Source organism: Protopterus annectens, chromosome 2.part1, assembly GCF_019279795.1.
Source record: "Protopterus annectens isolate FY-2018-M chromosome 2.part1, PAN1.0, whole genome shotgun sequence".
NCBI classification, from domain to species: Eukaryota; Metazoa; Chordata; order Ceratodontiformes; family Protopteridae; genus Protopterus; species Protopterus annectens.
Window position 1 is genome coordinate 423,595,929 of NC_056729.1, and position 15,831 is coordinate 423,611,759.

The 15,831-nt window shown below is 39.3% G+C and overlaps 1 protein-coding gene across 1 annotated transcript in view; it reads left to right on the forward strand.

Moving 5' to 3' along the window:
- The window catches only part of REELD1 (reeler domain containing 1), a 298,396-nt gene that overhangs the window by 189,137 nt on the left and 93,428 nt on the right, over nucleotides 1-15,831 (forward strand). Inside the window, exon 5 of the mRNA XM_044062235.1 lies at nucleotides 12,047-12,110. Within this exon, the coding sequence (XP_043918170.1) occupies nucleotides 12,047-12,110 (64 nt within the window). The remainder of the gene's footprint in view (nucleotides 1-12,046; nucleotides 12,111-15,831) is intronic.

A 15,831-nucleotide genomic window follows, 5' to 3' on the forward strand; every position in this document is an offset into this window, starting at 1 on the left:
TTTTCCAGGTACTACCATTATTTGTATTATATACAGTGTTGTATAGGTATGCTTAGCACTGCATGTGTTCTTGTGCATCTGCATGTCCACAAGGCTTAAACATGGTTAGATGTTGCAGAAGGTGGCAGCACTTCTCCAGGCAGTGGGATGTACATGCATTCAGTACCAGTGTTCTGTACAGCTGCAATTGTGTTTATATCATATCTGTGTGATAAGTTCTTTCCATTATGTCATCCTTGCTCCAAGTCCAGTTGTGGTAGAACTATACCTAGGGAGGGGCAAAAGTGGTGGCTGCCTTGGGCACAAGGTGTCAGGAGGCATGAGAGGTGCTGACAGTGTATGAGTGCAGTACCGGCACTGATCTATGAAGCCAAATGAGTATCACAGCTTCATAAATGAATGCTGATATACATTTGCAGTTATGGTTAAATTACTGTAGTTTTTTCTGCGTGAAGTGGGTTTGGCATAATGGTTAAGGTCTTCACCTCATAGACATAAGGTACAGGACTTAATTCTGATGGCTGGGATATTATCAAGTATTAAAATGGCCCATTAGGGCACTTACCTAGTATTCACCTATGAACCTAAGTAAGTGTGCAGTAATTATAGCAAGATGCTAGTTACAGGAGCGGAGTGGAGAAGAGACATTTTCTTATGTTTTTTTTTGGCTTCCCAATTTTGAATTCCAGGGTGAAAGTTTGTGGGTCTGCATTGGATGCCAGATGAGCTAGTTATGTTTCAGTGGGATAAACGGGGGAGTCCAGATTCATCGCAGCTGCCACCAACAGCTGCATGTGGTACTGGCTGACTAATACCCACCACCAGGTCTGCTTATCATGAGAGGGTGTGAGGACTCCTGCTCTGAAGTTGAAGTTGAGGGGTTTGTGGTGGTATCCTCGTGTCAGTTGTAATGCTCAGTCACTGCTACGGTGTACCAGCAACTGGGTGCTCACCTTGGCAATGTAAACTGCATACTGGCACAACTGGTGTAGTTGCACAACTGGCAGGCCCCATCCACTGGGACTACAGAGAAGTAACTGACTTATAACACTGACCACCCAGGTGATTGTTGCCCTGTGGTCCATCCTGGCAGCCAACCATGTCAGGCACCCACCCTGTCCCTTTACCAGTGTCTTTTTTCCCTTATGTGCCATTTATCTCTTCATGTTCATTCATTTTTTTTTTTTTTTTTTTTTTTGACATTTTTTTACCAGGATGGTTCTTCTGGGTCAGAAGAACCCATTTTCACCAGAGGCCCAGGCAGAAGAGCTCCAACAGTAGAATCAATAATCACAAGAAATAATTACAGTTTCATGAGAAGAGACAAACTCATCAATATTTAAACATTATCAGAGAAAATCAAAAAATATATGCACATAATACCGTTATACAACCTGGTCTTTGGAAATCGATACAATCTGTTGAAGGATTTCTATGATATAGTAAGTAGTTTTAATTGTTAACCAGTATTTAAACATTCAGAGGAAATAAACATTTATGCATGCAATACAATCTGGCCTTCGGATATCAGTACAAATTGTGGAAGGATCTTTGTGAGATAGTCAGTAGTTATAATAGCCGAATCTTATTTTATGCGGTGTTTATGGTAGTCACATTATAGTGATATGTCGAGAGGCATAATTATATGCCTGTAAATATGTGTGCATCCACTGTGTGCATAAACTGCCCTGTCTGTGTGTGTTTATGTTACATGTATGTCAGTCTGCCCTGCTATGTGCCCTTTTCTCTTTCTCTCTACCCTCCCACTGCTATCCCCGAGTACCTTTTCTACCTATTCTATTTTATGGAAGTTACAAAAGGGGCTCTGCCTCCACAAAAAACATTACTCTTCCCCCTGCAATTCCTGCCTTATTGCTACCCTTCTGTGTTTAGCTCTGCCTGTAGTTCTCTCCTTCCTACTTTCCTTTCTTCACCATTTCCTCCCATTCATATTCAAAGATTCATCAATATTTTCACCGGCTGTTACTAGGCTAACGATCTGGGGGCCTTTCTAAGCCTAGCCAAGTTTTCCTGAAAGAAGAATGATGTTCTGTATCCAAATAGGACATTGAGGGCCAGGCATTTATAAGCTACCTCTCTCTCCATAAAGGACAAGGTTGCTAGGCTCAGTGAAAACTTTCTATTCTCTAACTACTGGTCTAAGTTGTGTTTAAAATGGGTAATCCATGGTCTCAGCTTCACATGAAAGGACAGACTCTGGGACACATATCTGTGCCTCTAGCATGCTCTGTTTAAGTCACAGACAAAATTCAGGTTCGTAGACCTTGTATTTCTGGTACTGTTTGACTTACAAATATGTAGAAGATTCATAAGTGTGCGGTATGTGGATGCCTTGTAGGCCAGGCATAGATCAACCCTCAGAAACCTATAAGTGACTGAGTAGAGAGAAAGGGCTTTAAGGCACTCTGCATAAGTCAGGTTTGTTATGCCTTGTATTCTTTTTGCAAGGAACATCTGAGATCGGTCTAATTGCTGCACATGCCTGGTCAGGTACATACCAAAGGGAGCATTGTACTCTATGACTGGTCTGATAAGGGTGGAGTACAATGAGACAATATCCTCTATGGACCTAGAAGATATACCCTTAATTATAAGTTGCACAATATAAGAGGATTTCCTTACCACTGTGGCCCCGTGGTGGTTGAAGTTAAGGCTACTGTCTACATGCATACCCAGATCCCTGACCACTGGGTCATTTCTTAGGGGTGTATTATCAACATGGTAATTATCTGGGATGGTTGGTTTCCCAAAGGGTAGAATTATGCATTTCTTAGCTTTAAATTTAAGACCATGGCTTTGGCACCATTTGTTAGTCAGAGATAGACCTTCTTGAAGAATGCTGGTGTCTGCAGGGAGTCAATGATAACCCCCAGCTTGCAATCATCTGCAAACTTAGTTAGCCATAAACCTTCAGCATTTGCTTCCATTTCAGAGAAACAGATGCCAAAAAGGAGCAGGTCCAGTACTGAGCCCTGTGGGATTCCACAGGTCTATATTAAATTATCAAAGAGGCATTACAGTGAATGCCTTTTCATCGACAATAAAAGAGCAAACCATGAATTACGTGAATGGCTGAATCAGCAATTTTTTTTCCTAGGGAAAAAAATCACTGATCCGGCCAGAAATGAAATACCACTAAGAATAACTCAAAGTGGGGGGCTTCTCCCCCCACACCCCCCTAACTAAATATAACAACTCCAGATCGCACTACAATGGGGAAAGGGGCAAATTTACACTGATGGCCAAGCAATTTTTTTCCTGAGGAAAAAATGCTGATTCAGCCGTTCGAGTAATTCACAGTTTGCTCTTTTAGTGTCGATGAAGAGGTATTCGCTGTAATACCTCTTCAATAACATGATATAGACCCGGATTCCACTACTGGACTTGCCACTTTGTGGAGGTGGCCTCACCTATTTTGACCTCCTGTTAGCTATCCAGAGGGTGATAAAAGCGTTTATACCTAAATTAGTGAGCTTTTCTATAATGCCTGAATGGAGAATTGTATCAAAAGCCTTGGTCATGTCAAGGTAAGCTGTGTGCACAGTCTTACCTTCATCTAATGCTTTGGTTTGTTTGTTTGTCTTTTCGGCTTTTCCCAGTTAGGGGTCGCCACATCGGAACTCCGGTCCGCTAATGATTGGCAGTCGATTTTTATGGTGCCAAGTTGCCAGCCCAATGCCCAACCTTCAGCGAAGGCACACCCATTCAAGCATGTCTTTCGAAGGACACCCGACCGTGGGGAGGACATGCAGGTGACCCTCTCAAAAAAGTCCATCAGATTTAATAGGCATGACCTTCATTTAGCAAAGCTGAACTATGATAGAGCCAGCATTTACAGATTACCTATGTCCTCATTTATCATGTCCATGATGATTATTTCCATGACCTTACATAAGAGGCTGGTAAGGCTTAAGAGACTGCAGTTATCTGGATCAGTGGTTGGACCTCCTTTGTGCAGGAGAATGACTTTAGTCATCTTCCATTCCTTGGGAACAAAACCTGACTGAAGACTCCAGCTGAAATCTGATTCAAATGGACCAGAGTGGTCATGTTTCATGCTATTTATTAAACATCTGGCGATGTTATCAGAACTCATCAATGCAGTGTTTTTGGCCTTGGAAAGTGCATTGATGACCTGTTCCCTAGTCATCTTACAATCCTTTATTCCACCCCGAGATTTATGATCTACTAACAAACAACTTCTAACACTTGAGAAACCTAACAAAAGAGCTGGACACAGCCTCTACTCCTATGCCACTGCTAGGATTTGGAATGTCCTTCCCCCAGAAATCACCCTTCTAGACTCATTAAAGCCATTCAAAATATTGCTAAATGAATGCTGTCTCAACAATCATATCTGTCCCTGTACCTAAAACTTTAGGCCACCATAAATAAACCTACAATTCTTATTCTTTTTATACTTATCCTATCTTTATCTTATCCATCATACCTTTATTCTCCTATTATACCTCTTTTATCTCTATAATCCTTTTTTTTACCTCCACACCTTTATCTTTTCTTAACTTACACACTAAGCTACCAACCTCTTCTGCTTCATCTTTCCTCCTTTCACCCAATTTCTCATCACTATGAATGTACCATATACATTGTATATATTATTGTTATTATGTATTACTTTTACCAAACTTGCATTAACCTACCAGCTATATGCTTGTATTAACCTACCAACTATATGTTGCTTTAGAAATTAACTCTTTTACTGTACTTTTGTTACATTTTTTAGCCCTGTATATTCACTTGTTTAATTCATAATTGTGGAGCTTTTCTCCCCGGGCCTCCACTGAAAATGTGTTTCTGAACCAGTGGACTTTCCTGGTTAATAAATGTCAATAAATAAATAAATAATAGTCTAGGGAATTGTGTTATGTGGTATTTCCTTTGGACTACTGGGGGGAATGGAGGGAGACGTTTGAGCGGAACCTGTCAGCCAAAGGGTTGGCAATGGCCTCTGGTTCATTGTGGGTGGTGCCATTTACAGTAAGTTCTGCCCATTGTTGTGTGTTTCTGCTGAGATTGCTGACATACTGTAGAAGGTTCGGTTGTCCTTTGCCTGAGAAACTATTTTTCCTTCAGATTTCATCCTTTGGATGTTATTTATCCTTTTAGCTGCCTATTAAGATTGGTCAGGGAGCTTTTGATATGTATGGCTTTTTTCCTCCTACACTTGGCCAAGATTTATTTTTATTTTTTTGTATAACTGATTGATATTGATATTATGATTCCACCAGGGCAACTTGTCTTTTTCTTAATACTAGTGGGCATAGCTTGCTCTACACAGCCATTAAGATGGCTGTACAGAGATTTTGTAAATAGCTCAATGTATGCTCTGGTGTTTACTGGGTTTGGGGTACTTGGCATTTAGCTTAGTAGACAAAGGTTAGCCATGGAATAGTTCCTAAAAGGTTTTTGGTTTCACTGGATCCCCAGATTTAATTTTTATTTCAAGTAATACTGCTTTATGTTCAGATCTGACAAGCAAAGATATTACATTAGGTGAGGAACATCGATCCCCCATGTTTATGAGTACAAGATCAAGGATGTTTTGTACCCCTGGTAGGAGAATGGATCAACTGTTCCATAATGTTGGTATTAACAAGGTTTAGGAATCACTGTGCTTGTGCATTAGAAGTGGCATAGGATTCCCAATCTATAGAGGGGTAGTTGAGATCCCCCATGAATATCATATTGGGCTGAATGATGATGGACTCTAGTACATTGAGATAGGTTTCCTGGGACATGGGTGGGGACCTATTGGTTGCAAGGATATGATACAACACCCTGTTATGGGGAGTTGGACATGTATAAGTTCCGGTGTGTTATACACTTTAACTAGTCTGGATTTGAGATTGATTTTAATATACACTGAGACTTCTTCACCTTTTGTTCCCTCCTGTGCAGTAGCTGGTCTGAAGGTGTTAAAGGCATTATAACTTTGCAATGCTGGGATACTCTCAACAAGTTTAAACAATGTCTCCACTACTACACAGATATCTACACTCTCCAGGGAGAGGAAGGCTTGCAGGAAGTGGAGTTTCTTGTTAATACTTCTAGCATTAAGCAGTACCACCTTCAGATATTTCTTCACAGGTTCAGTTAAGTCAGTAGGGTTATCAGTTTGGCATTGCGTAAAAAAGACACTATTGGGGTGGAAAAGGCCTTTGTCGATATCTAAAATCCTACAGGGGGCAAGTGCAGACCATCCCTGGAAAAGCAGTGTGGTCTGACAACCATGCCCTCCAGGCCATCAAATATTGCATCCCCTCCCCCCCCCGGATTGACACCAGAAGTTAAGCCAATTGTTAAAATCAATCATTTTCTGTTGGTAACATGGCATCATCCTTGGAGAAGGTAGTATGCTCTCAGTGCTAGTCTCATACCTGCCTGAGACACATAATCAGTAAGCTCGAACATGTCTCGCTTCATATAGTCAAGGGATGTACAGCTCAAGTCATTAGCACCCACATGGACTATGGCAGAGTCATACTGGTACCTGTGGTCCAGTGACCTGAGTGCCTGTGTGTCTTGATGGATTCTAGCCCCAAAAAGGCAGCTAACCATGACTCTCTCCTTACTCAGTCTGGTGAGGGGGACATCGGTGTGCCTCATTATAAAATCACCAATGACCAGGACATTTGACTGTGTGCTAGTTTGCCTTAAGGACTTAGCAGTAGAGGAACTGGATAGTGTTACTATGTGCAGCTGTGGGTGGTATTTTAATGGGAGTGTTTACATGATGGCTGAGGGCCATTTCTTTGATTGTGCTGTGCAGGAGGTCTTATTTTTAGGAAGATTACTTCTAAGTCCCTCTGCAAAAGCAGTTTTACATTTAGGGTCTTTACCCTGAACAGTAGGTGTGGTGCAAGTGTCACTGACAACCTTGATAGAATTAGTCTTGTTTGTGTGAGCAGGATTGTCACTCTGCTCCTATTCTTGTACTGACCAGCTGCTAGATGCAGCTATATGTTGCTTGATTATGCATGAGGTCACACATCATGCATTTGAGTGTGCTAGCCTGCCTTATTTGGCATCCTTTACAGTGGCACTGCTCCTGTCACATGGATGCATACCACTGATTATTGTGTTACTGCCGCACCTCTCTTTTCTTATGCAGCTCTTTGTTTAGCATGCACATGATACCTCCTGGCTGATACATCTTTAATTAGTTCTCCGGGACTTTACGGACTGACTTCCTTGACTATTAGGGCAGTGCAAGCATGCAGCTCTTGCCTATGAAGCCTAGCCTATGTGTTTTGTAATGGTTTACTATTACAAGGTTGAACCCCACAGTCCTGACATGCATAATCCTGGTAACATAATACAGAAGACCAAAATGCTGAAGACCACAATGCCACCACCCCCCCCCCCTTCCAAGATCCATGTTAGCACTTGCTCCTGGGTTTCAACCTTATGATAGTAAACCTTTTGTAATTTATTTCTATTTGAGTTTGTGGAGCTTTTTTCCCCTGGTCTTCCTCTATCAGACTATCTTAGTTAACAAACTGAATTAGATAGATATATAATGGATAGACAGATAGATAGATAGATAGATAGATAGATAGATAGATAGATAGATAGATAGATAGATAGATAATAAACTGTTTTCTATGACATGGTATTGACCAAGTGCTTTAGGTATGATAGCGCTAAGCTGGCATTTTTTTTTGTAAGTGTTAGTATATGCATGTGTAAGGCTATTTCCATACAAAACCATACTGCCAAATGGCATGCTTGATGATCAACCATATGAAATGTATGCTTTAAGGCTACTTTATTAGCATCTAAGGCTGCAGTTTCTTTTCTTACAAAAAAAAATATATATATATATATATATATATATATATATATCAGCCATGGCATTTTTGTCTTGGAATCTCCAAAGGTTGACTTGCCATTGGTACAGGCTTCACCATAGGGGTGCAAAAGATTCCCAGAAATGAAATCTGCCATCCGGTGTATTGCTTCAGCATTAGATAACTTTTTTCTTATTTAATCACCAGTATACACCATTTAAGCTGTAAGCATACAACTGCTCTTTAGAATCTGTGGTACAAGTTCTGAAAATGTTGCAATTTACTTAATGTAATAATATGTGTAAAGCTACTACTCTCATATGTGTGGTGAGTAGGAACTTTGCTTTGGTTTTAGATTAACAATATAATAGAACATGTAGTCATAAAAAGTGCCTTAGCTTTATTAAGAGAATCAGTAGATCTACATGGACAGATGTTAAATTTAACAGTAAAAAGTACAGTGCTATGCCAAAATCTGGAGTTCTGTGTTTGAACCTCATCAGTTTCCATATGCACAATGTGTGACCCTGATAACGTCACTTAAATCATTGTGGCTCTGTGACTCCCCAATAAAAGGAATATCACTGTTTCAACATGAGAATGCCTGTCAAGTGGCAACCAAATGCGAAAAAAAACAGAAAAAAATCATAACATGAGAAGTAACCCCATGAACCAAGTTTGGTATCCTTGTGAGTAAGTAAACTCCACTCAGAGTTTAGTGTCTATAGCTGTCCTTGTGGTGTAAAAGGGGAGGGTCTATCAATGTCACAGGTGCACTCACTCCCAGGAATGATTTCAGATTATTATTTTGCATGTTGCAATGTGTTGGCGTGGGGGTGAGGGTAGGGGAATCAAACACTAAGAAATCACACTCTTTCTGAAAGGTATGTTTTGCTGGCTGTGTTTAAAGAGGTTTACAACACATCACAGGCCACATGGAAACATACACACACACGCACACACACACACACACACACACACACACACACACACACACACACACACACACACACACACACACACTCCCACAAACTATGGGAGTAACTATATCGCCCATAGGTACTAAATAGTCACCCTGTTCCTCTCACAGGCTTGCTTTCCTTTAATACTCCCTCCTTTATCATGCAAAAGACTGAGTTCCCATTTGAACTAATGGATTAATCCAAGAACTGCTCTGTCACTTAATCAAGCATATCTCATATAAATCCCTATCATTTAATAATGTTTATTTTGTCTCTATTGTGTATTAACCAGATAAGTGAACTGGCCTTTTGTAGATGTTTTCAGCTATAAGCAAAGACAAAGATAAATCCAGTATATGTGAAAACTCTGATGTGCTAATGAACCAGCATTTTTGTGAGGAGAGAGAAAACTGGAGTATACAAGTACACAGAGAAAAGCCACACGGGCATTGGGAAAATGTCCATGCTCCACAAGGTCACAAATGAACCCTGAAGCAGTGATGCAGAAACCTTAAGCTCACTACACTGTCCCTGGGTTGGCATTGGCAACTAACATTCAAACTTTTCATTTCCACTGCTTTTGCTGATTAAATGATTCCAGTCTGATGGAGAGCAGAAATATGTACTTTCATTGAACTTCACTCATTAGTATGTTCCCATAGAACATCAAGGTTCATGAATATAGGTATGGCTATGGCTCCTGTGAAGGTCACCACATGGCATATCAGGATGAAGTTAAAATCATCTCCTGGGGTAGAGAAGAATGTCTGCAGGAAAATGTTTTCACCCTCCTCCTCACACAAGTACTGCACTACATTCATTTCCTAAGCAGTTGGCTTTATGATAGGCACATAGGCAAGTACTAGGCTAGCTAACCTTGGGGGCCATTTTTAAGCAAAGTCAAGTTCCCTTTCAAAGGTAAGAACCAAACCCTGTACTTTGTATTTGTGAGGTAAACACATTAGCCATTATACCAGCCCCCAACACTCAGTCTCTGACAGGCAGGGAACTATTCCAAGTACTATGACACATGCCACTGGCAGCTTTCAGTTGAGGTATAGAAGGCAGGCCATTATGTACACCATGAAGGAGCAGCCGCAGAAGGTCCAGACAAGGTCAGCAGAAAAGAATAAGTTAACAAATTCCAACCTTTATGAACAGTGCTACAGTCTAACTAGCAGATCAACAGCAGGTGAACGATGCCTTTATAAGTGTTAATATTCAGTAAGGAAAACATTTTGTAATGCATACATCTTCTTTGCCAAGTATGAGATCTGTAAGAATGAACTGTTTGTTTGATATGGCTTTTAATATCAGAGTACATGTTGATATTGCCCAGATATACCAATACTTTGTAACTGACTGGAACTGTTTTCAGAATTGTTCAGGCCAAACATTGGCTGATGTCTCTGTCCTAATTGCAGTAGTAAATGTAAGATTGCTTCCAAATGTGTTTTCTGAAAGGCCTACAGCAAAGATTGCTCTGTCTTGAAAGGTCATGCAGTAACACAGTGCAAGAGTTGACTTTAAGCTTACAAAGGCTTAGCATTATTTTGAATTCTTTCAAATTTTTGCACCATGGTGAAGCCCAAAGAGCTCCTGTGGTTTTGTCCTCCTACCTGCTAGATAAATACATACGTACCTACATAAATGCATAAATAAAAGAACATCTCTTTTTCCCATGTCACTTCCTGTTCTTATTCCTGAGACTGTATATGTTAGAGAGTAGGTGACCTGCACGTGGCTACCAAAGAAACAAAGCAAGGCCAAGCAATTCAGTTGTGTGAATAATAAATCTGTTGTTAGTACTAATCTCAAAGTGTTCTGTAACAGGGCAAGTCTTTGCATGGAAAGAAGTGTACATTATGAACAAATCTTTGATGTCCTCAACATTCACTGGACACATTTATATCAGGAATTAAAGGTACTGTGCCAAAAAAGAGAAAAAAGGAAATGCTAAAAAGGCTACACTTGTTTTCAGTGAAGTCCTGGAAATATTAAACTTATAGCCAATTAGATTTCCGCAGTTCTCCACTGACACATATACTGTCAGTGCCTTAACAAGCCTAGTGCGGGATTTATTAGTGTAGTCATCAGACTTTTCTGTTATATTATTAGTGTCAAAGTATATCATTTTGTTGGCCTTAGTAATGTATAAAGCAGACTTTCTGTAACATGTCATTTAAGAAAGGCTCATACTTTGAGATATTTATTCTTCCAGGAGTAGTTAAGAGATGCTGCAGTAAGGCTTCTAACATCCCCACAAATATGGAAGATACCCCTTCCTCTTTCAATGTGCTAGCTGTGTAGCAGATAGCATGCTAACTTCTAATTGCAGTTGCCTAATATCCAGTGCCTGATTCAAGAAGAAGCTTTGTGCCACAGTGAAATGTTATCCCAAGGAAAGGCCCCCTGAGCAGAATCAGGTGTATATTTGTGACTCCGAGGAAGAGGAGAGGAGAGATGGTTCCAGATGAATCAGTTTCACAGCAGCAGTTACACAATTACTTCATCAAAGCCATGCCAGTTTGAATTGTGCAGCTTCAAAGAGGTAGTTTCTCAAGAAAGTCTAACCAGGGAGAAAAACTTCTAAGGAGAGATCATAACAAAAAAGCATGGTAGTGTAGATACCTGAAAACAGAAGTGTGTATTATTAGAAAGGGAGAACAATATGGTCTCAGGTGGATGAGAAAGAACATACGAGGTTGAAGTGAAATTTGAAGGCTGAAAATCCCTAACAAAATAAATGAACTGACATTATAGGGGAAAGCAAACACAGCTGAGGTAACAGACAGAAATGGCCAGTAGGATATAAACAAAGGTGCCTTTATTTTAGAAAGTAGAGAGAAATATGTATTCATGGCAGAGTACTCCAACAGAAAGGAGAACAAAAGGAGACTTGTTAGCTGAAATCAATTCATATGATCATGAGATGTGACTAGACAGGGGTAGTGTCTTCATGACAGAACTAGTTTAACAGGAACCTGTCTTGTTAGTGTTAGTCTGTCACTAGTTTAACTGGAGTCCTCAGTTTGTTTTTATGCTTTGTAAAGTGGCCAGCATATGGCTGTTGTATCTGCACATGCTCTGTCTTATACATGATGTTATGATGTTTGATATGTTTACTCATCTATGTTCTGTCCATATTTAAGTTATTCACTTGTATGGACAACCTCTGAACAGCAAATATATGTTCTACAAAACTAAAGTTTCTGTCTTTTGTTTTATTCTTATCTTATTTACATTTTACAGAACCAAAGATGACATCCCTTCCAGTGCACCAGGTTTAACTTTAAACTACACTAAATTCATGGAGGTAAAAATTGTTATCTTTTAAGTTCACATTACATTATTAATATAGCATGCAGACATATAGACCATGGTACAGTATTACTAAAGCAAGGACTCCGACATTTCATCTGGTTTATATGTGTATTATTTCAAGCTTACCTAGTTGTTACCACTTTTAACCCAGGAAAAGAAACAGCATTAGAATTTTCATTGCATTCTGTTTGTCTCATTAAGTGTAACTATAAGTTTTGTTTTGTAGCCAAATAACCCTGGTCATATGCGAACAAGGTCCGTGGAGCAGTGCATCTACCAGCTAACAAATATAAAATAAATAAAATTAATGAATGAATGAAAACTGCAGTATGTATTTCTTCATATAGGCTTTTCTTCAGTTTGAGATTGTTAATTTGTTTTCCCATCTTGCAGCCTACCTCTGTTTGAGAAACTATCTAGTATGAAGTTATAGCCTTTTCTAAACTTGTTGCTTTTTCACAGCTCTTCAGAGAGTGTATCAGCAGTACACAAACTTTGGGAATGATATCATTTAGATTTTAGGTTATAGAGTTGGTGAACAAGCTGATGGCCTATTGGCCATCAAGGAGCTTAATGCTCAAAATCCCATGTTGGAGCATATGGGAGATCTCATAGTCATAGCCTTCTTGGTGGTCTGAATTAATGGGCAGAGTTTAACTGAGAAGTGAAGTTTATTCAGTAAGCACATGAGTCACTGAAATATGAAGTTGTCATGTTTTCTGTTTTAGGTCATTAGGGGGTAGATTTTAAGCAAAGTGTTTCAAACAATATGGAATCCTTTAATGTTCTGCATGTCAAGCACAGTTCTCTTCTATGAAGGTGATAAGATGCAAAGGAATGAAAGATAGTTTATGGAGTATTTTGCTATCAACTGAGCCTTGAAGTCCTTGAATTCTGTTTGTGAGGAACCTTTGTACTTTCTCCAAATGCGCAGGTTAGCATATCAGCAGATTGCAGACCATGGTAACGTATTCTATAATGAATATAATACAAGCTGTATAAAGGAGACAGATACTTCAATGGCATGACCCCACAGAGGATCAGGTGGGCACTTCTGTATGCTTTGCAGATGGTAGCAATTATATGGATACCAGATGAAAGGCAATCATCTGCAGGGACTCCTAAGTCTAGTAATTCTGTCAACCTTTAGTTGTTGTTTATAATATAAAGAAATGACTTTTTTTCAGATGACATTGAATGTAATGTGATTTCACCAGAACCATTGCAGTGTAATGTTCAATGCTGTCTGAAGGGCAGTAGTTTTAGCAGGGTTATGCACCCAGGTTTGCAGTCATCTGCCTATTTAATGAGACAGATACTAGAGTCAGTTGCAACATCTGAGAAAAATGTGGAAAAAATAGTGGCCACAGGACACAGCCCTGAGAGAGTCCATTGATGAGATGGAATGGTGAGGAGTGGACATTATAGTTTTTCAAGGAATACAGCGTTTAACATAATTTTATGAAAATAATTTATCAAGAATATATCATACAGTCATAAAGACAGCAGTGTTAATCAGAAAAAATGTGAAAATTTGGAAAGACATTTGCTTCATTACGTTGTTACTGAATGCATGACTAGATTATAGCTTGCAACATGTTTCTGGTACAAAGTCTATCATTAAGTCTAGAAATACTTTAAAAACATTCATCAGATTGCAGCTACTCTACAAATGTGTAATGCTTGAATAATATAGGTGCATCAGACAGTGTTTGGAATTCCTTATTCTGGGAATTATTTGTCAATACCCCAAGTCTGTTGGCAGACAATAAATCAGTCAGCCTTTTTTCTTGTGTGTGATACTTCCTAGGCATTCTGATGATCAAATTATTTGTATTCAAACCTACAACACTCTCTAATTCAGCCTGTTTGTTATTATGGAAAATACCAAGGATTGCAACAATAATCCAGTGTTAGTAAGTAGAACATAAAGAGTTCTATAAAAATAAAATTTGGCCAAATAGCACTTGGAATAACTCTCAACTGTCCATAACTTGTATGATCACCCCAAATTTTGGCTCAGACTTTTCCTCTTTACCTCCTAAAATTTGACATTTTTTTTTGAAAAGTTCTAAGTTTGTAGTAGTAGTATTTTAAAATTGTCTGTAATTATGGGTAATTTTCTTAATTATTTTTTGCTTTTTTCCTATTTTGTAGGAAAGAGTTTGAGGATTATAATCCAAGATCAGAAAAAGTATATAAACAGCCATATATATATTCTTAGGAGCTGACATGAAAAAAAGAAGATAAATATTTTGTGTGTTTCATTATGTAATATAAAGTACTTAAGTGCATGTAGGTAATAATGAGTAAGATCCATGAGGCAGAAGGGGGATCACAATGTGGGAAGTATAGGTTCATAGGTACTTACTAGGCTCTTAATCAGGAAATATATTAAGAAGCCTAGCATTACGTGCCTATGACAGTATTTAGTCCTTATATTTTGCATACAGAAAACTCACAGACAGACCAAACAAGGATATTTTGGGACACTGGGTGACACAGTGGTGCAGCAGTAGCATTACCACCTCACAGCAAGAGGTTCTCCGGTTCAATTCTCGGCTGGAGTGCCTTCTGTACAGAGTCGGCATGTCTTCCCTGCATTCGTGTGGGTTTCCTCCGGTGCTCCAGTTAACTCCCACATTTCAAAGACATGCATCTGGAGCTTTTCTTCCCGGACCTCCACTGAACATTGGCTTCCTTCCAAGTTGGACTTTCCCGGTAAACAAATGTTAAATAAATAAATAAATAAATTTATGTTTCCTCTCTCCATGAGGGGCAGGTGTGCTAAATTGGGGGTACATTTGTGGTTCCCATCTATTCATCCAAATTACATTTGAATAGTGTAAGAGAATTATTTCATTGTATGTAGAGTGGAATATGCTCCATAGAAATTATATTCTCTGTACTACAAAACTAGCCCTCCAACATGTTCTACATATTTTGCAAAAGCAACTGAGATCCCTTGAATGGGTCTTTACAATACCATTGAACTTGCATGCAAATTTGTAATAGGTTTGACAGAATAGGGTCTGTTGAAGCCGTATATGCAAGGAAGAGCTTGTGTCTCAGTAGTCTGTATGATAACAAGAAGAGGACATGGCTTTGAGATGGTCTGCATAGTTTTTACAGTTTAGGTACTTGTTTTTTTTAATGAGAAAGCATTGTGGTTGTACCAGTTGTGGCAAGTGTTTGGTCAAATATATACTAAAAGGGGCATTATAAACAATGATCAGCCTAATGAGTGCCAAGTACAGTGGATCTGGACAGCATACATTTAGGAATAAGCTGCGTAATGGTAAAGGACTTTCCTATAACAGTGGATACTTGACGATCAAAGGAGAGCTCATTGTCAACATATATTTCCAGATCCCTAACTAAGGGATCAGTTTTTATGGGTTTGTTGTCAATGTGATACTTATAAGGGGAACCATGCTTACCAAAGGATAGGAATATATATTTTAACATTTAGTTTTAGTCCATGGTTTTGAGTCCGGCTATTTGCTTGGGGCAGGCCCTGTTGAAGGATTTTGGTGCCCCCTAGGGAGTCTATAATGGCACCAAGTTTGTAGTGATCTCCAAACTTGGTCAGACACAAACCCTTACCATTAGCTGTGATCTCCAAGAAGTAAATTCCCCAAGAGGAATGGCCCAAGGACTGAACCCCTGGGGTACACTGCTAGTGACAGCCTTTTGGAGAAGGTACAGTCACC